Here is a 22,010-nt window from a genome sequence, read left to right on the forward strand (position 1 = left end):
TCCTTGTGTACCCCCTTGACCTCACTACAGCTCTACCAAACATCCCAGAAAGGAACTTATACACTTATCTGGAGCCTTGAGTTTTGAAACTGTCACCCAGAGATGCCTTCAGATCTCTCAGTCTGGAGTCCAGCTGGGTTTACAATTGTCACCCCACAGGACTATATATGTTTGCACACTTTAAAAGCTTCTGTCTAAGAATCTGCCTGCCCATTAGCCTAAAAACTAAGTGTTAAATTAGATTTCTCTTTTTGGAACATTGACAAGTCTTGGCACACCCTCAACAATAGGGACACATCAAAAATAATTCAGATTATTTAGACAATCACAAAGGTTAGGAGACAACCAAGAATTAGGACAAGGGTGAGAAGGAAAGTTCATATCCTACATATGGCAACTCCATCAACACTGAAAGAAGTAGTTGTTTTGCCAAATATATAGAAAGGCAGAAAGTCAAGCAAAATGAGGAAATAGAAATATGTTCAAAACAAGAGAATAAGATAAAACTTTGAGAAAAACTCAATGTTATGGAGATAAATAATATACATGTAATGAATTCAATTTGATGGTCATAAAGGTGTCATGCACCTTGGGAGAAGAATGGATGAATACAGTTGTTACAGGATTTATTTTCCTTTAGTGCCTGTGGTTCTTGATCATGTGGCTTCAAAGAATGAAAAGACAGACCAGGTGAAGAGTGATGGGCAGCAAATCAAAGTTTATTGAGCAATAGTACAAAGCTCTCAAAGAGAGAAGGGACCCAAGAGGGCTGCCACCAGGTTTCTAAGCCTAAGGGGTTTTATAGGCTTTTTGGTGTGGGCTGTTTTAACCTGATTAACTCTCCATATGCCTGTCACTCAATCAGGTCTTTGTCCTTTCATGTGAGAAAGGGTGGATGGCTCCTTCCAGGGTGGTGTAAAATCCTTTTAAGGGTGATTTCCTCTTAGGGCAGGGGACCCTTGTCCCTCCTTGCCTGTCTTTCTTCCAACTCTCCTTCATTACAGTGAGAACTTCAACAGAAACAGTAAGTATGAGAAAGTACCAAACACAAGTCACAGAGCTGAAAAATACATGAACTGAAAAGTACACTAGAGAACTTCAACAGTGGACTGGATGAAACAGAAGATGGGGTCTTCAAGGTGTAAGACAAAGCATTGAAATTCACCCAGACAAAGCAGCAAACAGAAAAATGAATTTAAAATGGTAAAGATAACTTAAGAACTTATGTGACAACATCAAGCAAAATAATGTTCAAATTAAAGGGGTCCCAAAGGAGGAGGAGAGAGAAAGGTATAGAAAATTTATTTGAAGAAATAATGGCTGAAAAGTTTCCAAACCTGGGGAAGAAAACACTCATCCAAGTCCAGGAAGGAAAGGAAGTTTCAAATATAAAAATCTCATGACATCTACACCAAGACACATCATAATTTGAATGTCAAAAGTGAAAAATAGAGAATATAAAAAGCAACAAAAGAAAAGTGATTTGTTATGTACAAGGGAAATCCCATTAGGCTATCAGCAGATTATTCAGCACAAATTTTGCAGGCCAGATGAGAGTAGCATGACATATTCAAAGTGCAGATAGAGGGGCGCCTAAGTGGCAGAGTCAGTTAAGTGTCCAACTCTTGGTTTGGGCTCAGGTCATGAACTCAGTTGTGAGTCGAGCCCCACATCAGCCTCATTGTTCAGCTTGCTTGGGTTTGTCTCTCCCTCTCTCTCTCTCTCTTTCTCTCTCTCCCTCTGCTTCACCTCTCTCTCTGTCTCTCAAATAAATAAACCTTTTTTAGAAAGAAAAATAAATGCTGCCTGACTGCAGCCTGCCTTTCTTTACAAAGTGCAGAAAGAAAAGCTTCCAACCAAGAGTACTCTACCCAGCAAGGTTATCATTCAGAATTAATAGGGAGATTACGAGTTTTCCAAATAAGCAGCAAAAGGGGTTGATTACCACTAAACTGGCCTTATGTTTAAGGGACTTATTTAAACTAAAAAGAAATGGCATAATTAACAAGAAAATGTACAAAAGTAAAATCTTAATTGCAAAAGTAATATACAGTATATGTACAGCAAAGGTAGTTGGATAAGTCATTTATAAAATATCAAGACAAAAATAGCAAAATTGACTAAAACTACAAGAATCAATGAAAATATTCATAAAATAAAAAGGACAATGTGACATCAAAACCATCAAACGTGTGGGGACAGAAGTAAAAATGCAGCATTTTGAAGTATGTTTCCATTTAAGTTACTGGCAACCTAAAACAGACTGTTACATGCAGAGGGTGTTTATGTGACCAACATGGTCACCACAGAATGAAAATTTGTAGTAAATATGCTTAAGAATATGAGAGGGGAATCTAAACATAGCACTAACAAAAGGTATCACACCTTCATTAGTATGATGAGGGAAGAGATAAAAAGAAAAAGAAAAAAAAGGAACAGATAGCAGCTACAAAAAGAGCCAGGAAAAAAAATACAAAATGGAAATAGTATATAAATGTAAATGGACTAAATTCTTCAATCAAAAGACACAGAGTGGTGGAATGGGTAAAAACCAAGGCCCATCTATCCACTGCTTATCGAAGACTATCTTCAGAAACAAGGACATTCACATACTAAATGTGAAAGGACAGACAAAGATGGGCCACGCAATTGTAAATTAAAAGAATCAGAAAATATCAGCTTTAAATGACCCATATATATTGGAGTGAATGGATAAAGATGCCACACAACACACACACACACACACACACACACATACAGACAAGAATACTATTCAGCCATTAAAAAATGATGAAATCTTGACAGTTGTAATATCATGGACAGATCTTGAAATATTGTGTTACATAATATAAGAGAAAGACAAATACCACATGATTTCACTTATATATGGAATCAAAGCAAAACAAAACAAAACAAAACTCAGACTCATAGAAACAGAGAATAGAATAGTGTCTGCCCAGGGGAGGTACGTGGAGGTCCAGGAGGGTAGAGGGATGGGGCTGCAGGGCTGGGGGTGGGGGGAGGGGCTGTGGTCCAGCCTACTTCTCTTCTGTCCCCTCCCCCTCCCTCAGGAGCCCTTTGTGACAAAGCCAAGGCTCTGTGATGTGGCCTGGGCCTCTTGTCCCCAAGTCCACACCCAGGGCTCAGTGGCCTGCCGGCAACAGTGCAACTTGGCACTAACACATTTCAGAGGAGAGAGATGGAGAATTACCTCTTCTCTCTGAAAAGCATTACTGCTGGTTGGCTGAGCTTCAGCCCCACTTCTTGGACAATTAAAGCCGTTTTCATTTTCTTGTGTATACTGGGAGTATACACAGTATACTGTATATACTTCTTCCCGTTATTCTCCTACTTCCGGAATGATCCATCCTTACCACCACATAAGAAACACAGAAGCAGCAGGAAGGTAAGGAATCCTTGGCCCAGACCCAGTAGAGCATGATCCCATCCTCTTTTCTATTAATATTTCTACTTTTCTGAATCACTGGAGAGACTCCTAAGGTAGGAAAGAGCAGTACATGCATTGCCAGGAAGAGAGCAGAACACCATCTGTCTAGGGACAGGCCAGACCAGGAAGAGGTTAGAGGGGCACGAGGATCTCTACCTGACTATCTCAGGCCAGGAGTGCAGGTGTGGTGGAGGGCCCCAGGACAACATTCTCAACACACACCACCAGTGGCCGAGGACGGGATGGCTGAGGGCTCCATCTCTAGCACAGATCAGGCCCCTGAGAACCCGTTCACCAGCCACCTTCCTGGGGCAGGTGTCTCAGGTGAATGTTGCTCTGTCGGGGCTGATCAAGGGCAGCGCTGGGCTCAGGAGGCCCCGGGAAGCAGCTGTAGTGGGGCTCTGACCTCGGGGAGCAGGGTCTTACCTGAAGAAACGCAGATGCTGCAGGTCTGGGGATATGTGTGTTTCTTGAGCAGAGGACCAGTAACAGAGGAATTTCTCACGTAGAAAATCCTTCTGTACATTCTTCAAAGAAGAAAAACTGAAAACATATTTATCTACTTTGAAAATGGGTAAAAGAAAGAAACCCATGCCCCCTCCCCCCTTAGTTAAATGTAGGAAGTCACATTGTAATGAGCACTGAGCATCTGCAGCTTGCTCCAGAGGGCAAGGAGGGGGTCCCAGTCTCCCCATGTTCTCTCATCTCAGCATCGAGTGGAGCCTTGGAGAAGGAGCAGCAGGAGCCAGAAGAAAGCCCAGACTCTGAAGATTCTGAAAGGTGAGCCTCTGCCCCCGAGCCCTGCGCACCCCAGGTACACCATCCCTCCTGCTCCGAGGGACCAGCCCCACCGTCTCCAGGATCCTGGGGCCCGAGTCTGTTCCTCGGGAAACAGAGCCCTGGTGGGGGCTCCTAGGAAGCAGAGCAGAACCCTGACACTTCCCCGATTCTGGGCCAGAACGAAGCCCCAAGGGGCCAGACACGGTGTTGCCCAGCAGGAGCTGCAGGGCCTTGTCAACCTCTAGCTCCAACTGTGGACAAGTTGTCCAACTTTGCTCAGAGTCCTCTGTGAGGTGACCCAGTCCTGTCTCCCCCAACAAGGTCATGAATGGGGATGCACTCTGTATAGGGCAAAGCGATCCCCATCATGAGCTTTGATGTCACTGTGTGGCATGTGGCCCTGGACACTGAAGTTTGGGACTCCTGAGTCTAAACCACAAAGGTCTCCCCTAAAGGGACACTGTTACCCAGCCTCCTCTAAAAGACTGGGGCCCCTGCCTTCATGTCTATGACCCAGTTTTCTGTTTCAAGCTTGCAGAGATTGCCTGCAAGAACTAGAGGAGGTTCAGGACCTGATTTCCCTTCTCCAAAGGTAAAGAATCTTTCCCCTTTCTCTGCTGGATGATTCTCCCAGAGTCTATACTGTGAGCCCAGGGCTGCAAGGACCATGGGGACAGAGTGTGGCTAAAGCCCTGGGGTGAGGGACAGCAGGAGCATTGTGAAGTGGGTGTGGGGGTGTGGAGGGCCATGGGGCCTACCCTCCTGGCCACGTCTGCTCCTGGCTGCAGCTCGTGCCTCTTGTCTCTTGCAGCTACCTGGGGAGGCTCCCTGACCAGGGGGCCTTTCATCACCTCCTACATCAAGAAGCCCCTGAGGAGGTGTCCAAAGCAGCACCTGCTAGAACCCACAAGCCAAGGAAGGAGTCTGGGGAAAATGCTGCTCACACCTTGGCCCTATCAGCTTCCCCTGCTCCTCTCCATCACCCTCTACCTCTGGCCTCCACCCTGCCAACAGAACCTCAAGAAGACCAAACTAACTTAAAGAAAATCCTACTGGGCACAATCACAAAGAGCTTACTTCCAGGTAATTCCTCTTTGGCATCTCTCATTCTAGCCGTCTCAGGCCTCAGACATGCCGACTATCCCATTTTATCCTTTTCCTGGTGGTGGGAAAGTACCAAGTCCTTGTTCTTCCCTACCTCATCACAGCACAAATGCCAGCAAGAACACCTGGCCTGCCACCCATCAGAGGCCTCATTCTGGGGTGGCCCTACAAACTGGCAGATAGAGACTCATAAACCCTCATTTGTCACCTCGGATGTCCAGAAGTTGCTGGAGATACTAATCACAAAAAGAGTAGAACTGAAGATTTGGAAGGAGAAAGAAAAGGATGGATCAATTGGGAAACAATTGTGCCCAGACAATCACCTGAACTCTTTGGGGACTATGTGGAAGTTACTCAGTGCTGAGCAGACCACCACAACCCCACAATCCTTCTGGAACATGAAAGATGAACCAGAGCAGCTGGCCAGTCCTCAGCAGCTCTCATCCCCCAAAATCTTGGAAGACCCCTTGCAACAGAAATGCAGCCAGCTCTTCTGGGGTCTCCCCTCTCTGCACAGTGAGTCCTTGCTGGCCACTGCTTTGGTCTCTACTCACTCTCCTCAACTACAGGTTCCCTTTCTTTTATTCAATGGGCTCTCTAATTGCTTGCCAGCTCTAATTCAGGATCAAATATCTTCACAGTTATCCCATGTCTCATCCTTGCCCCACCGTGGGATCCAACCCCAACCTTCGACACCAATCTGGCCCCAGCCCCAGGCGCATCTTGCACCTTCTGTCCCAATCAGACCACCTTCTCTTCCACCTCAGATGAGTGCCTGTGGGGTACCTTGCCCTGCATCCCAGGAAAAGACACAATTCTTCATCCCAACTGAAACTCAACAACTGGAATGGCAATTGTTGCCAAAGCACCAAGAAAGGGGAAGGACTTTACGCGACATGATGAAAAGATATCGGAAGTTCTTTGGCAAAGTCCCTCCCAAGCTTCCCAAGTACAACCAGGCCTCCCAGTCCTACGGGTCAGTTTCCATCATTCATGGGGACTTTATAATCTTTAATATCCAAAAACACCACCATCCAAGGAGGCTCAGCAAGGATAAACACAGAGACAGCCTGCCCCACAGGGTCCAAGTGTCTCTGGAACTGTTGTGGCCTCCCAATGAATTCCCAGGGACAAGTCAGGCACAGGATAACCAGGGATTCTTAAGGCCCTTTGTGTTTAAAGGCAAAAGCAGCCAGACTACACAGAGGACCAAGTCCAGGGACCCTAGAAGTTTCTATAAGAAGAGTCAAACAAGATTCCAACTACAGAATAACTTGGGTAAGGGTCTACAGCAATGTCTGAAGAGAAGCCCAACAGATCTCTCCAGAGATTCAGCCAGCTTCCCAGTAAAGGTTCTAGGAACTGACTCTGAGGAGGAGTTAGAAAGACATTTGATGAGGACCTTGAAGAGTGACCAAGGAAAACACTTAGCCAGGGGCCCAGGTAAGAAACATCTAGAAAAAACCTTAGAGGTTCATTTGTGCAGGAAATTGGGACAGATCAATGAAGGTTTGATCCCTGTGAGCGTGCGTCGATCCTGGTTTATGGCCACTCACAGTTTGCCCAAGTCCCACCTTGGCAGTGAAGGTAGAAATCTGGCACCCTTGAATGATCGGAAACCCTGCATAAATACCTCCCATGAGCTGCCTTTCCTTACTCCTCACACTCGACAGATTTTGGAAGCACACATCATAAGGTTTCGGGTGAGGCATAAGTGGGACCTACCTTCCCAAGCCTTTGAGCCCATAGATCTCAAGCTATGTGAAGCTCAACCCTTGCCCCTTCCCCTGCACCCCTCTCCTTGCTCAGCCACCTGTGTATCTGGGACCCACTCAAGAGCCATGTTCTACAAGTTCTTGGGAAAACCTCCTCAGCCCCATCTGGGAGAGGAGATAACAGAAGAGTCCATTCCCACCTCAGAGAGTCCCCAGACTGTCCCCTCATCTGCAAGTGAGGAAATTCAGCAGGCCTCACCTGGTGATGTCCAGGAGCCCTCAGAGGCCCCTTTACCTGGACAGGAAGACAGATCAGCTTCTCAGACCTCCACACTCAGCCTCACAAACAGAATCGTGGAGAGTGAGATTGTTATGGGGGCCAAGAAAGACAACCTGGAGTCAGGTCTAAGTTCAGCAATGGCCAGGAATGAGCTAAAGGACAAGAGTGGGGATCAGGCCTCACAAAACAAGGTAGCAATACTGAAGATGAAGCTCAGGTCCCAGTTTACAAGGGCTGAAGAGGCCAGGGAGGAGACAGAGCCCAAGAAGGCCCCTGCATGGAAAGTCATCTTAAAACCCAGTATGCTGGCCAACAACCAAACCATTTATGTGGATCTGAGGAGATCAGGATCTCCATGCCCTAGTAAAAGCCCCTTACCACCTACAGAGTTGGCTGCCCAAGATTCAAAGGAGACATGCCTTAAAGCAAAGGTTGAGCCCATAGATCTCAAGCTATGTGAAGCTCAACCCTTGCCCCTTCCCCTGCACCCCTCTACCTTTCAAGAAAAGGTAGAGTCAGAGGACCAGCCTCAAGGGCCTATCACTGGTGTGCCTCTTCAAGATTCTTCCAGTGACATCTCCCTTCAAGACTCTGGCACTTGCGAGCTTGTCCAAGACCATGATACTAAGGTGCCCCTGCAAGATTCTCCCACTGATGTCGTCCTTACCATAGACACCTTGTCCACACACAAATCATCCTCCTGTTCCCAGAGGGAACATGCCAGTGGAGACACACCAGCTTCCCCAGTGCCACATGACCTTGTATCAAGTGAATTGAGCAGTGAGGTGCAGCAGGAGCTCAGTATACCGAAAGCTGAGGACCCATGTAAGAGCCAGAGTGAGATGACTATCTCCACTGCTGAGACAGAAGACCTGCAGAGTCCCAAATCAGAAGAGCATGAAGAGTGTGCAGAGCCATTGGGAAGCAGCGTTTTCCAAGCTGGTGGGACAGGCCACCCTCCCCATGTCAGAGGAACAGGAGATAGCCTTGGAAGCAAATACCTCCAGCTCATGCCAGAAAGGGGACAGGTTATTCCAGAAAGCCACTTTAGAAAAAGGGTAAGGAACTTTCTGCAGTGTCTTAATCTCAATAAAAAAGGCAAAGGACTGGAAGATCCCCTTCAAAAGGGCAAGCCTGTGTCAGCAACTGCCCAGAGGGAGGTACCAGTCAGAAGCAGATCAGTTATGGACAGCAGAGCTACTGAAGCTCAGACGATTGTGACAGCTGTGGGACGGGTCCTGGTGGAGAAACTGGGACTTTACCAAGGAATGCGTGCCTCAGACATAAATAGGCACAAAGAATTCCAGGCCCCAGGATGTGGGCACTCTTGCCACCACAAGGTTCTTTCCTCCCCAGAACAGAGGAGAGTGATGAGAGAGACGGCCTCCAAGCAGCAAGCCATCCCCAAGGGCCACAGCTGCCCCAACAGGGCCGAGTGGATCCCAGGCAGGGACAGCAGATGGGAAGGCCCACCCAGAGAGCTGGGGGCCCCAGGCAGACCCAGCCAGCACAGGCTGATGCTGGCAGGTGCCTCAGGTCACGTTCACCATTATCCAACATATAGTCTTCAAAAACGTGTCTCATCCCATCAGGCAGTGTGTGCTCCTCACACCTATCATGGTAGGAAAGCTTTACTTCAAGAAAAAGTTGAGTATATGCAAAGAAAGCCTTTTGTTTCTCATGTTAGCACATCCTCCATGTGCTAATGGCTTCTTTGTACCACGATTTGTATTGCTTCCCAAAATATATGTTTTTTTTTTCTCATGAGAGGTGCTGCCCTCTGTGTGGGCCCTGCTGGGGAAAAGAGAGGGATGGAGTCTGCTCTCCCCAGTGCCTGCTTTGGCTTCCAGAAGGGGGTGAACCCACGGCCTGCCCCCCATGCCCCCCTCATGCCCCTTCCGTTTCCATAGCACCATCCTTATGACCACACACAAAAGAGGAACAAGGCCTGGAAGGCCCCCACCCCAGGATCCAGCTGGGCCCATCCTGTCCTGCAGTGTCCCTACCCCGAACTCCTGGGCCATAGGGAGGGTTTGCAGAGACAGAAGGCCCCCGCCCCCAAGCTCCAGGCAGGTGGCAGACAGTGCCCTGTGTCAGAGGCAGGCACAAGGTCTGCAGGCAAGGCTGGCCCTGAGCGCAGAGGCAGGGGGAACCATGCCCCGCCCCAGGCCTGGCAGGGGTAGAGGGTGGCTCTGCTGGGGGCTCTCCTGTCCCCGCTGACGTTGGGGGCCCTCGCAGCTCAGTGGCATCACTCCCTCGTCCCCTGGGGCAGCGCAGGGCAAGGACACCCCCAGCTCTGAGGTGTGAGTGGGTGGGGAGCGCAGAGGTCACCCCAACCAGTCCCCTGCTCCCTGGGGCACCCCTCCTAGGAAGTGGAGCAGGGGCAGGTGCCAGGGAGGTGGGGACAGGCCGCACCCTGTGGCCACACGTGGGGTGGTGACCAAGGCCCCGGGAGCCCCCGGGAGCCCCCCCTGCCACCCGTAGGCCCAGGGGCTGTCACCCCAGGGTCCCCACCCCCTCCCACTGCCAGAGCCCAGGTGGAGAGAAGCCACGGCACCTCCCACACCGAGGGCCTAGCACCCGGAGGCACCGAGGCCTACAGGGGGGAAGGGTCCCTTCAGCTGAAGGTGATAAGCTTGCTCAGGACTGGGGACCTTGGGCAGACTGGGGGTCCGTGACCTGTGCTTAAATGTGCGGCCCACAGATGGCTCCCAGGGCACTGGCCTGGGTCATGGAGCAAGTGTTGCCTGGTTCCCTGTTATGGTTTCCTAGAGCTCAGGGAGAGGGAAGAAGCCATCGGGGTGGGTTTGCCCTGCACCTGGTGGGAAGTGACCCATCTGGAGTGAGGGTGCCATCCAGGAGGGTCCCCCCGCCGTCAGGACCCAGCCCATGGGAGGGAGGGACCTGGGGGACAGGTGGCCTGGCAGCTGCTCTGCTGCTGCATCTCCCCACAGAGACCTCTGCCAGAGACCCCCACAGAGACCTCTAACAGACTCACACAGAGATCTCCCACAGAGGCCCACACCAAGACCTCAGGGACTCTCCGACTCTCAGAGACCTCTGACTGAGGACCATGTCCAGGAACCACTCATAAAGACCTCCCACACACATCTTACAGAGACCTCTCTCAGACACCCACACCAAGACCCCACACAGAGACCTCTGACAGAGAACTCCCACAGATACCCACATAAGACCTCTTCTAAAGACAAAGCCCACACAGACCCTATGCGGAGACCTCTGACAGGGGCCAACATCAAGAGGCCTCACAGAGTCCATATCCAGGGACCATCCACAAAGACCTCCCACACATATCTTATGCAGAGACTCTCACAATGGCCAATACCAAGAGACTTCACAGGGACCTGTGACAGATCCACACAGACTTCACACAGAGACACCTCAGAGATCACAGGTCTGAGCACAGAGACCCACACACAAATCCACATAGTCCACAGAGAGGCCTCCCAGTGCCCCACAGACACCAAAGCTAGACCTTGAACAGAGGCCTCATCTCCATTCTTAGGACCCTGAGTAGCCATCCAGTGACAGGCCCCCTGCATGGATCTGAAGCCACTTAGCAAATTGGCAGTGCAGTTGTGCACCCCCCCAAGAGAAAATGCTTGTGTATTTTTTAATTACTTCTGAAGAAAACTTTCAATTCCCCATGTAAACCTGCAAAATCCTTTCCTTCATGGATTTTCAGTACCCTGAGCTCTGACCCACAGTTGAAAGAATCACAAACTGAAAACAAACAAAACTTTGCCTACGTCTAATGAGGGAAGATATCTTATCTGTCCAATTTTTTCTTTTTTTATTGTTTAGCAATACAGCATCAGGGGTCACATTTTGTATTTTGTTAGGGACAAGTTCCTGCACTCAAAGCGACTTCTTCACATTGGAAACGATGTAGGGAGGCCTACAGCAACTGAATGCGGAATGGATTGAACCAGCAAAGAGGCATCTGACTCGTGTTGTAGACAGCATGTTATTTGGCCCCAAACAGCTTGTGTTCAGTTTGGGAGGTTTGCTTTATTTTTAAATCAAGCGAATCCATAGTATCAAACATATGAAGCTGTTTTAGAAATGAGACGGAGTTTTGGCAATATTTCTATTACATCCTCAGGCTTGTTTATTTTTACCATTAATAACGTTAAGTAATTATATCTTTTTCTTTTTTTGCTCCTTTTAAAATACAGTAATATCCTTAGATGATATTATGTCTATCTCCAGAATATGAAAAAACTCCTAATGCTAAGATAGCTTAGGCTTCTGGGCTATGTAGAATAAGGTTGCATATTTTATATAATTCTAAGGAATGCTCATTTTCTAAGACTCCAGAAGTCAGCTTCTATTTTATGTTATAAGGTTAAAAAAGGACGCATTGCTTAAAGTAATTTTGAAATCTTAGAAAATATTTCACTTAGTTGGTGCTTGAAATACATATTATCTCAATTAAATTACTTGGAATTGGCATTTTAACATCTGCTAAATTAAAGAAAGTATACTTTTAATCAACATTTCATTCTAATAGATAAGATCTCACCATCTTCCTAAGATTTTCCAAATTGGGCACTTAGTTGTGACTCTATATTTCTCATTGGTCATAAGAATCCTATTGCCCTTGACTTGGTAAGATCTTGATAATAAATAGATATCAAGTGTATGGTGAAATCTCTCAGGACACCCACTGGGATGACAATGTCATAATCCTTTCTCTCAGAAGAGAGGAATGAGCTGGTGTCAGTTCTGTGGGTATATATATATATATTTTTTTTTTTAATTAGGGAAAAAACATAGGCAGTAAAATATTTTACAGAGTAATAGCTATTAATGTTTTGAAATTCACTCCCTTGGTGATACTTTCTCATGTTATTGAATCACAGAACTATGGAAAGTGGCCATGGATGCCCTCTGATGTCCAATCAATAGTATTTAATAACTAGGATAACTCATCATTTCCCTATAGATGCCCACATCCACAACATTCCACAGTCATAAAAAGGATACTTTCTTTTACGAAAGTTTAAGCTATTTCCAAACCATGTTTTTAAGTAGAATAAAAGTAAATTATTGTAAGAGGCATAAAGTAAGTAACTTTCAACAAAATAGATGAAGATTTAGGAAATGCTACCATCTTTCATAGGAAAACACAATTGCCTCATCTCATGCTGATACCAAGAAACCTGGATGACACAGGTCTTTGCTCTGAGCATTTTTATGTGTGTGCTTATTTGGTCCTGTGGATAGGATTTTTGTGTGTGTGAAGATTTGTATGACAAAATAGTTTTACGGAAGTGATAGATAGGATATGTGTCTGGTAAGTTAGCTTTGATAGCCATTCTTATCCCTCTTGGAATAAGGGCAAGCAGAATAACCGAGAAATATTTTCTGGAAAATGGTTCCATTATCTTGAACCTTTCTCAGTGGAAGAGAAGATGGAGGCCTTGGGTAGGAAGCTGAGATGCCCTTGCCCCACAAATAAGTATGTACTTTATAGGCTATTAAAACTGGAAGGGGGGCAGCCCAAGTGGCTCAGTGGTTTAGCGTCGCCTTCCACCCAGGGAGTGATCCTGGAGACCTGGGATCGAGTCCCACGTCGGGCTCCCTGCATGGAGCCTGCTTCTCCTCTGGCTGCGTCCTCTGCCTCTCTCTCTCTCTCTCTGTGTCTCTCATGAATAAATAAAAATCTTTTTAAAAAATAAAAATAAAACTGGAAGGGCCACCACAAGGCTGTTTGCTGGAAGGATCTGCAGAGAGCAGATCAAGAAGGGACAGCCAAGCATACAATAGTGTCCTATGGCCAGAGCCAAGACACCATTTACAAAATTTGTCCATAACATAAGCAGGAAACAGAACTTGGCCAAAGCAGTGCTGCATGCTGCACCTTCCCTCCATTTGCTCAGGGATGACACTGCCCTCCACCACCACCTCACCCCATAATCCTCTCTTATTGTCAAAGGCATACTGGAGACTTCAGATGAAGAAGAGTAGGTAAAGGGAGGAGAAAGTGGAGGAGAAGAAGCAGGCAGGAGAAAGGGGGAGATGAAGAGCCTTTACCGGAAAATACACAAAATTCTCTATCCCAGCCACTCAATTAACAAATGGGGACCCTGTGGCATGCAGAGACTCCCCAAGCCACATGTATACTCAGTTTCCATATCTGACTTTGATCAGATGCCTCCTCTACTACATGACACAATTGGCATGAAAGAATCCCTTTCCTAAGTCAGATGACATCCCTACAGGAAATTATTTCCACCACCACCAGGTTATGGTACATATCACTATTTCAGAGAGAAAAAAGAAGAAAAAGCCACGTTGCCATTTAGACAATGAAATATTTCAGAGAATGGAAACCTTTTTTGATCACAGTCTGTTGTTTTTAATCATAGCATGACTTAAAAATAAATGAATGACTAGGAAATTTAATTCCACTAACTTCCATGAAAACCAGCACAATGTAATGTGTTCCACTTCTCCGTCTGGGTAAAATTCCATTGTGAAAAGTGTACCTTTCTCTGAATCCTGAACCCACCTGCCATTCAAAGTAGTCATCACAGATTTGGAGGATTGGAGGCAAAAATATACAAAATCCAGTTCCCGGAGATAATATTCCTGCTTTGCTCACCTGGGAGGCATGGGAGTCCCTTAGGGGTAAGACCCCTTGATGGAGCATTTCACCAGGGGAGTGGACAAGACAGTACACTGGGGTGCAGAAGAAAAATATTAGAACTTCCATGTGGAATCTTTTTCATCTCATTAAAAAAAGGCCTTTTATTTGTATAAGCTTTGTCATGGATATAAATCGCAGAATCATAGTGCATGCAGTTCATTTGCAAATACATAAATATACACACATAAGATGCTATGTGCTCAGAAAAATTTTTTATGGGCTAAAAGAATGATAGAAATGTTGGAGAGCACTGACATGAACAAGATTCCTGGTCTTTTCTAAGAAACAGACCCAGAATCCAGAAACCCTGATGGGTTCTGGGCTCCATCAGGCAAACCACATGCATGGCCTATCCAGAAAGAATGAGGGCTACAGATGTACTCTAGAAGGGCTGTTTCACCAAACTCTGCAACTTGGAGGAACCCCGCCAACTCAGAGCGTCACCTCGTAGGCAGGGGGCGGGTAACACAGAGGTAAGTGAAACGTTTTGCCCTGACTCACCTGCAAACACAATGCACCTGTGAACTAATAGGGACCCCAAGTCTGTGGTGAAGGGCTGTGCTGAGTGGAAACAAAAGCCCAGAGTCAGTTAGAATATAGTGCAGGAACCTCATGGCCCCTCCCAGGGCCATCAGACCTGCAGGAGGTGTGGGGAGGGTACAGAAGCAGTGGAGATCCCAGACAGTGTTTAGCAGAGATTGCACACACCGTAATTCAGGAAAATGGCTTTACAGTTAAGAATGCAATGGTTTCCATTTACATTACACTTTTGGAAGTATCCTATTGCTTTCAAGGCAAAATTTTGAAGGTAGTAGTTTTATTTACCAATTTAAAAAAAAGGAAAATCTACTGGAAGATGTTATTTGCCTTGGATCATGTGAGCAGTTCTGGGGAGAGAAAAGAATGGATTCATGAAGTCAAGCATAAGGACACAGTGACTTGACTAGTAAGCATGAGGGCTGAGAACGTTGGACAAAATTAAACAGATTGGATATTCCTTGGGTGTACAACCATTGATCATGCTCACAAACCAGCATATTAAGACAGACCTCTAGGTATCAGGCCAAGCAACTACCCACTTGAGCATGGACAGATCAGGAAACACCCCAAGGTAGGGATTGCAAATGAAGATGAAAGGAGTTCAGCCAGTGATCCAATTTCAATGAAGGCAGCATCTGTAATGGTCAGCACTTGCCATCAGAAGATGATATGGGAAGAACAAGTTGAGAAAGAGAAGTGGTTCAATTTTGATGCCAAAATCAATCACCTGGATGTATCACTAAATGTAGAAAACGGACTGAACTAAGTAACTGGTTGATCCACTACATGCTATCTACATTACCTGCTTATCTTCTTCAGGGAGTTATGTCATTATTTCTCACACTTGGTGATCTCTAACATGCTGGGGGAGTCCAATATATTTGTCAAGGTGAAGCCAGACTTCAGTGACGGACTCAGAAGTGTGAAAGTCTTGCAAGTAACTTCCTTGAATGACACAGCCACCAAATGAAACATTTCACAGCATGACATGATATGATATGATATATGACTGATGTATCGATAAACAAAGGAATGGAGAAAAATACTGTAAATTATAAACGTGAAACAAGTGACACTTGTTAATCTCTGGAGAAGTACTCGATTTTTAACATTCTACAGCTTCCAAGAGCTATTGTATCTGTGTGTTTTTTTATTAGGGTAACATCTTTACCCTCACTCGCATATGGATAATTTATCAGTGAATAAATTCTTATTAAAACCCTTTGTATTTAGGAACGCCTGGGTGACTTAGTGGTTGAGTGTCTGCCTTCAGCTCAGGGCATGATCGAATCTCACATCAGGTTCCCTGTGAGGAGCCTGCTTCTCTCTCTGTCTTTGCTTCTCTCTGTGTGTCTCTCATGAATAAATAAATGAAATGTTAACAAAAAAAACCTTTGTATTCCAATTATGAGCAGACTTTATATAATAAGGTTTTTTGTGAATATCTTCTTTGTCTTATATCATTCCATTCTGATACCATTGCATTAGTTTTCTAGGGAATAACATTGGGCGGTGTACAGATAGAAGTTGAAATCTTAAGCAAAGGGAATCAACAGGCACAGGCTAAGACAGTATTTAAGAGAAGGTGCATGAACTGAAATCATATTGGTGTTTTGATATTTATGCATTTTTACTATGCCAAAATAAATACAAAATTTGGGAGAGGAAAAGTTAAGCAAATCTTAAAGAATACATCCAAGCCAGTGATGCACTTACCCATTAATCTGTTTCTCCTTCATACATTGAATGGGTTTGGCTAGAAGACCTGTACCTTTCATTGATTTCTAAAATTCAAGAATGATGTTTCCCAATTGAAGCTAAAAGATTCCCCTATGCTTCCTTTCACTCATGAGAGAGAAGTGGGGGGAACTAGCCCTGCTAATATCCAGAAGTGGTCCTCACTCACACCAGAGCCATGCTAATCTCCTCTTGGACATAAATACCAAGAGATATCACAGAATACCAACACCAAACAAAGTTACTCTGAGATCATGATACAGTGAGATAAAATGAAGATAATTCATAATCATTTTCTAAGTATAGAAAGATCATGGTGCCACCCTTAAAAATACCAGACACCTCATTCTCTTGGCTAAAATGAGTGACATCTATTCATTACCACTAATGGTTTATTCTGGCTATAATCTTCTCTTTTATAGATAAGATTTATTGAGATATCAATCATAGAGTTGCCTCTGCTTTCAGCATCCTATCTAAAGTGACCCCTCACTTTTAGGCCTTCCCTCAAATCACCCAACCAAAACCCAACCCAACAGTAATTTTTTTTCTAACACCTCCTACAGAGACACTCCATGGTTTCCAGTGGTGTATGTCCTCCTTTGTTGAAATGAATAATAAACCCAACTTATTCTGGATAAAATTGGTTCAGAGGAGTGTTCCTGATGGTCTTTGGCCGGAGGACATGGACATTGGAATGATCTCATCTCAACCAGCTGACTCTGCCTCCCCAAGGAAAACATCCCCATTCTTCAGCCCTTTCTTCAAACATCACCTTCTCCAAAGCATTCTGTACTCCCCCACCTAAGTCAGGTCTCACGTGTGCTGTGAGACCCCCTTGCACTACCTCCTGTGACAGTCACTGCTTATCATAGGTTTCTCACAAATGCATTGAAAGCTCCTCACAGGCCTAGTGAGGAATGTCTGACCACATTTCTTATACTTAATCTAGTGCCTGTTGAAATGTATCAATAAAAGTTTGTTAATTAATGGAGACGTGAATTAAAGCTTTTTAACCTATTTTATGTATAATCACAACAGTGTAATCATATCTTTAAAAAGGTTTACAACTCTATCAAGTAGCCAATATGTTTTGAAAAGAATCTGTAAGATAAAATAGTATTAACAATTGAAATTTAATGATGCAAAGAAAACTCCAAATTATTGAATCGAAGTCTTTTATTTTATATGTCAAATATGAATATCCTTGTAGCTTTTCAAATTAATCACAAAACTTAAGTGCTTACCGAATATAGTTTAAAAAGCAATTTTACCTCAAGGTATTGTTTCTATGATGACAAAAATTTCATTTAAAAAGCTATTACCAAAGAACATATTTAAAAGAATTTAAATATATAACTTGCAACAGCTACATATATTGTAAATCGACTATTCTGAAAATAAGAAACAATTATCTCTTGTTTACTTTAATGTTTAATATGCTGAAAGGTCCAGAGAACCATTGGTTTATTAGCAAATTCATATAAAACAGGGTAGTGAACAATCACACTGCATGCATTTTTCCCTCTTTGAAAATTATTTTTGAGTTATTGAAAATATTTCAAGACATTTGAAAGATGTGTGTGAGTGTAGAAAGATATGCTTGCATGCTTATTGCCTAACAATTTAACTTACAAATATACAGAAGGTACAAACTTGTAGTTATTATATGAGTAAGCTCTTGAGATTTAATATACAATATGGTGATTATAGTTAATAATGTGCCGTATACTTGAAATTTGCTAGAAGAGTAGATCACAAATGTTCTCACCCCAAGGAAAGGGCAAAGATGTAAGATGATGGATATATTAATTAGCTTAATTGGGGTATGATTTCCTGGTTTCACTCATGAGATGATTGCAAAATCATTTCACAATATGCAGGTAAATGAAAACATCACATTTTGCAACCTAAATATATCCATTTTTATTTGTCAATCATACCTCAATAAAGCTGGGAGAAAAAAATCCACAGACATATATATGCACACATATATCTATGTATGTACTACATGTGTGTATATACGTGTGTGTGTTAACATCCTTACATTTGTATTACTGATTTCAATTTTTGCTGGAAAATACTGTTTTCATTATTCCTAATAACATGGCACCGTAAAGTTGACCAGCAGATTTGAAGTTCAACTAACTATTCTCTCTCTTCAGCAGTTTCTGCCAGGTTGACCTGAACTTGGGTTTGGCAAATCCCCTCTCTGCTCCACAATACTGCCAGCATCCCCAGTTCACTCTCGACACACTGGTCTACTCCTAATCCTCTAAAAATTTCATGAACACAAAAAGAGATTTTTCCTCAGGAAAACACTGGATGGCTCTACTATTGACCATCTGTGGATGTATAATGAATGATCAATCTACGTGATTTGTCTATAAACCTGGTGAATACTCTTCCTTTTTCCTCAGAATAACTAATGGTACACATAAATCTGTTATTGAAAATAAAATCTTGTTAAAAGGTACCCACAAAAAAGAACTAAGAGCTCTTGATCTGTCCTGCATCCAAAAGGTTTTCTCCCAGGATTTGTTTTAATAGTTTTATAATATTACTTTTTATAGCTAAGCTTCTGATTCATTTTGAGTTAATTAGTGTGAAAGGTGTGAAGGTTGGGTTGAGATTTCCTTAGCCTATGGATGTCCATTTTCTCCAGTATCATTTGTTTACCAGATTAGTTGTCGTATTTCAGAAAAAAATTGTCAGAGACTACAGTGAGTGAAGGAAAAAAAAGTAAAATTGAAGACTTTATTGTCTTTGTAAAAAAAAATGCTTTAAGATATTTCCATTTATAAACAAATAACAATTTATGGATAGAATTACATTAAGCAATAAATAATTGTGAAATTGAATCATGTTCAAAGTTAGTGCAGCAAGTTTTAGAAAAAGACCTCATTGATGGTATCCTTTGCTATGAGAGCATCACAACTTCCTGGGTATATTTGTGAATCTGAGAAACAACTTGGTATCACATGGCCCCAGCTAACTTGGTTGAATGCTACCTGCGTAGCCTCAAATTGCCTAATTCTGAAACTCATCTAGATCTTGAGCAAAGGAAATATAAAGGCTTGTATATTCGTTTTCTATTGTTATGTAACAAATTACCACAAACTCAGTGGCTTCAAACAATACCCATTTATTTACATGGTTTCCAGCATGGCTGGATTCTCTGCTCAGAGTATCATAAGGCTGAAAGGAAGGTGTCAGCCAGCAGACTCCTTGCCTGGAGGCTCTAAGGAGATATCTGCATCTAGGAGATATTAGATTATTAGAGTTCAGGTTTTTAGAGTTCTGTTCCTTACAGTTGTAGAGGAGGTCTCTCTTTTGCTGGTTGTCATCCTGGGTCCTTGCTCAGCACCTTAAGGCCACCCTCACTTCTTCTCATGTGTCTTCATCTATCTTCAAGCCAACGATGATGTGTCAAATCCTCCTGTGCTTCAAATCTCTCTGACCTTCTCTTATATCACCACCCAGACAAACCCTGTGGGTAAAGCACTCATCTGATTAGGTCAGGCCCACCTAAAAAAATCTCTATGTCTTAAGGTGAACTGACTCAGAGTTTTAATTACACCTGCAAAATCTCTTCACAGTGGTGTCCAGATTAGTGTTTGAATAATAAGAGGACAGAAATCTTGGAAGACTCTGTTTAGAATTATTCCAACAATAAGGTGCCTGGGTGGCTCAGTTGGTTAAGTGACCAACTCTTCATTTCAGCTCAGGTCATGATCTCAGTGTCATAGGACTGAGCCCCATGCCCAGCATGGAGCCTGCTTAAGATTCTTTCTCTTTGAGCAGCCCTGGTGGCCCAGCAGTTTAGCGCCGCCTTTGACCAGGGCCTGGTCCTGGAGACGCAGGATCAAGTCCCGTGTCGGGCTCCCTGCACGGAGCCTGCTTCTCCCTCTGCCTGTGTCTCTGCCCCCCACCCCTCTGTGCCTTTCATGAATAAATAAAATAAAATCTTTAAAAAAAAATTATCTTTCTCTCCCTCTACCCCACCCCCATCCCTTTCTAAAGAAAATAATAACAGTAGAATTATTCTAATCATGGCCAACATCCATAGTCTGTAATGAGTAAAGTACATGTGTAGGGATTTCTGGGAATTCCTAGGAAGGTGTTATGCTTGGTGACAAAACGTTCTAGTCAGTTACCACATGATATTCACACATCAATTCTTTACATTTTCCTGGGGTCTGCATTGTCCTCCAGCTCTTCCACATTCATCAGGTTCCATAAACTTCCTGGGGTTACTACTGTCTTCAATTGGTATGTCTGAAAATTACATCAGTGGCAAAGCAGGAGATTCCTTGATGGATGCCATGATGAGAGATGGAGTAGAGGACACTCTTCTTTCCCCTTCTGTGTAAAAGCTTTAAGGAAGTGTCAAAATTTCAGAGCTTTTGGAACAGTTCTTTTGTTTTTACTTACACTTTGTCCCTTCCTCCATGGGCCTCAGGTATCAATTAATGGAACTGGTCCAGTTGATTGATCTAATTAGCAGGATCAACCAGGATTCCATCTGGATCATGACTCCCCCTAGGATGTCAAGGCTTGGGCTCACTTTTACTCATGATCAGTAACTTCACAAGGATTCTAATTTTTGCCCAAAAGTCCTAACATATTTCTTCTCTTTACTCTTCTTCCTCCTAAGTTATTTTATATTTCAAGCTTCCTCTTTCTGCAAACTTTCAAAATCTCTTCTCCAGTGCCTACTCTCCACTGATGACTTGCTTCCCACAGGATTGAGAAAAAAGAAGCAATCAAAGACACTTTCCCTATATTCCCCACATCTGCCCCCTACATGCCTTGTACCCATTTACTCTGCCTTCCCTGTGATGCAGGGGGTACACTGCCCATGCCCCTTTCAGAGACCAAACTCCACCTTGCACTAGAATCTAACTACTTCCCCAGACACAAGGACACAAGCAATTTCCCCTTAGGAGTCAACAATGAAAATTTTATTTAATCATTACAGTCAGCATGCAATCACACCATAATTTTTTAATATTAAGAAATAAATACATAATACCTCTTTTTTACCTCATATCTACTTTTAGCTACTCCTCCATATCTCTTCTCCAACCTACATCTGTATTTGAATTTTTTTATTGACATACATTAGTTTCAGGTGTACAATAACATGATTTGATATTTGTAAATACTACAAAATACTTATCACTACAGTGAGTCTGATTAACATCTATCACCATACATAGTTATAGATTTTTTCTTGCGATGAGAACCTTTAAGACCTACTTTCTTAGCAACTTTCAATATGCAATACAGTATTATTACAATCACCATTCTGTACATTGCATCCTCATAATGTATCTAATTTTTGTTTCAGTTTTTATTGATTATTAAATTCTCTTTATTATTTTTTTCATATGATAAATATGCTCTTAATCATCACTTATTTCACCTATCCACTCACCTTCCTCCCTTCTGATAATCATCAGTTTGTTCTTTAAAGTCTTTTCCTTGGTTTGCTTCTCTCTCTCTCTCTCTTTCTTTTTGTTCATTTGTTTTGTTTCTTAAACTCCACATATGAGAGAGATCATACGGTATTTGTCTTTTTCTGACTGAATTATTGCACTTAGTATTATTATATTCTCTAGCTCCATCCATGTCCTTGCAAATGGCAAGATGACTTATCTATTTTGTAACTGGAACCTGTGTCTTTTGATTCCCTTCACACATTTGGACAACCTTTTTGTCCCCACC

At 43.6% G+C, this 22,010-nt stretch overlaps 1 protein-coding gene across 1 annotated transcript in view; it reads left to right on the forward strand.

The window, feature by feature from the left end:
* The first annotated feature begins 3,690 nt into the window (after positions 1–3,690).
* Positions 3,691–22,010, forward strand: part of LOC112922080 (spermatogenesis-associated protein 31E1-like) — a 199,919-nt gene continuing 181,599 nt past the window's right edge. Inside the window, exons 1-3 of the mRNA XM_072747688.1 lie at positions 3,691–3,772; positions 4,159–4,228; positions 5,040–8,854. Coding sequence (XP_072603789.1) covers positions 3,691–3,772; positions 4,159–4,228; positions 5,040–8,854 — 3,967 coding nt within the window. The remainder of the gene's footprint in view (positions 3,773–4,158; positions 4,229–5,039; positions 8,855–22,010) is intronic.

Source organism: Vulpes vulpes, chromosome 1, assembly GCF_048418805.1.
Source record: "Vulpes vulpes isolate BD-2025 chromosome 1, VulVul3, whole genome shotgun sequence".
NCBI classification, from domain to species: domain Eukaryota; kingdom Metazoa; phylum Chordata; class Mammalia; order Carnivora; family Canidae; genus Vulpes; species Vulpes vulpes.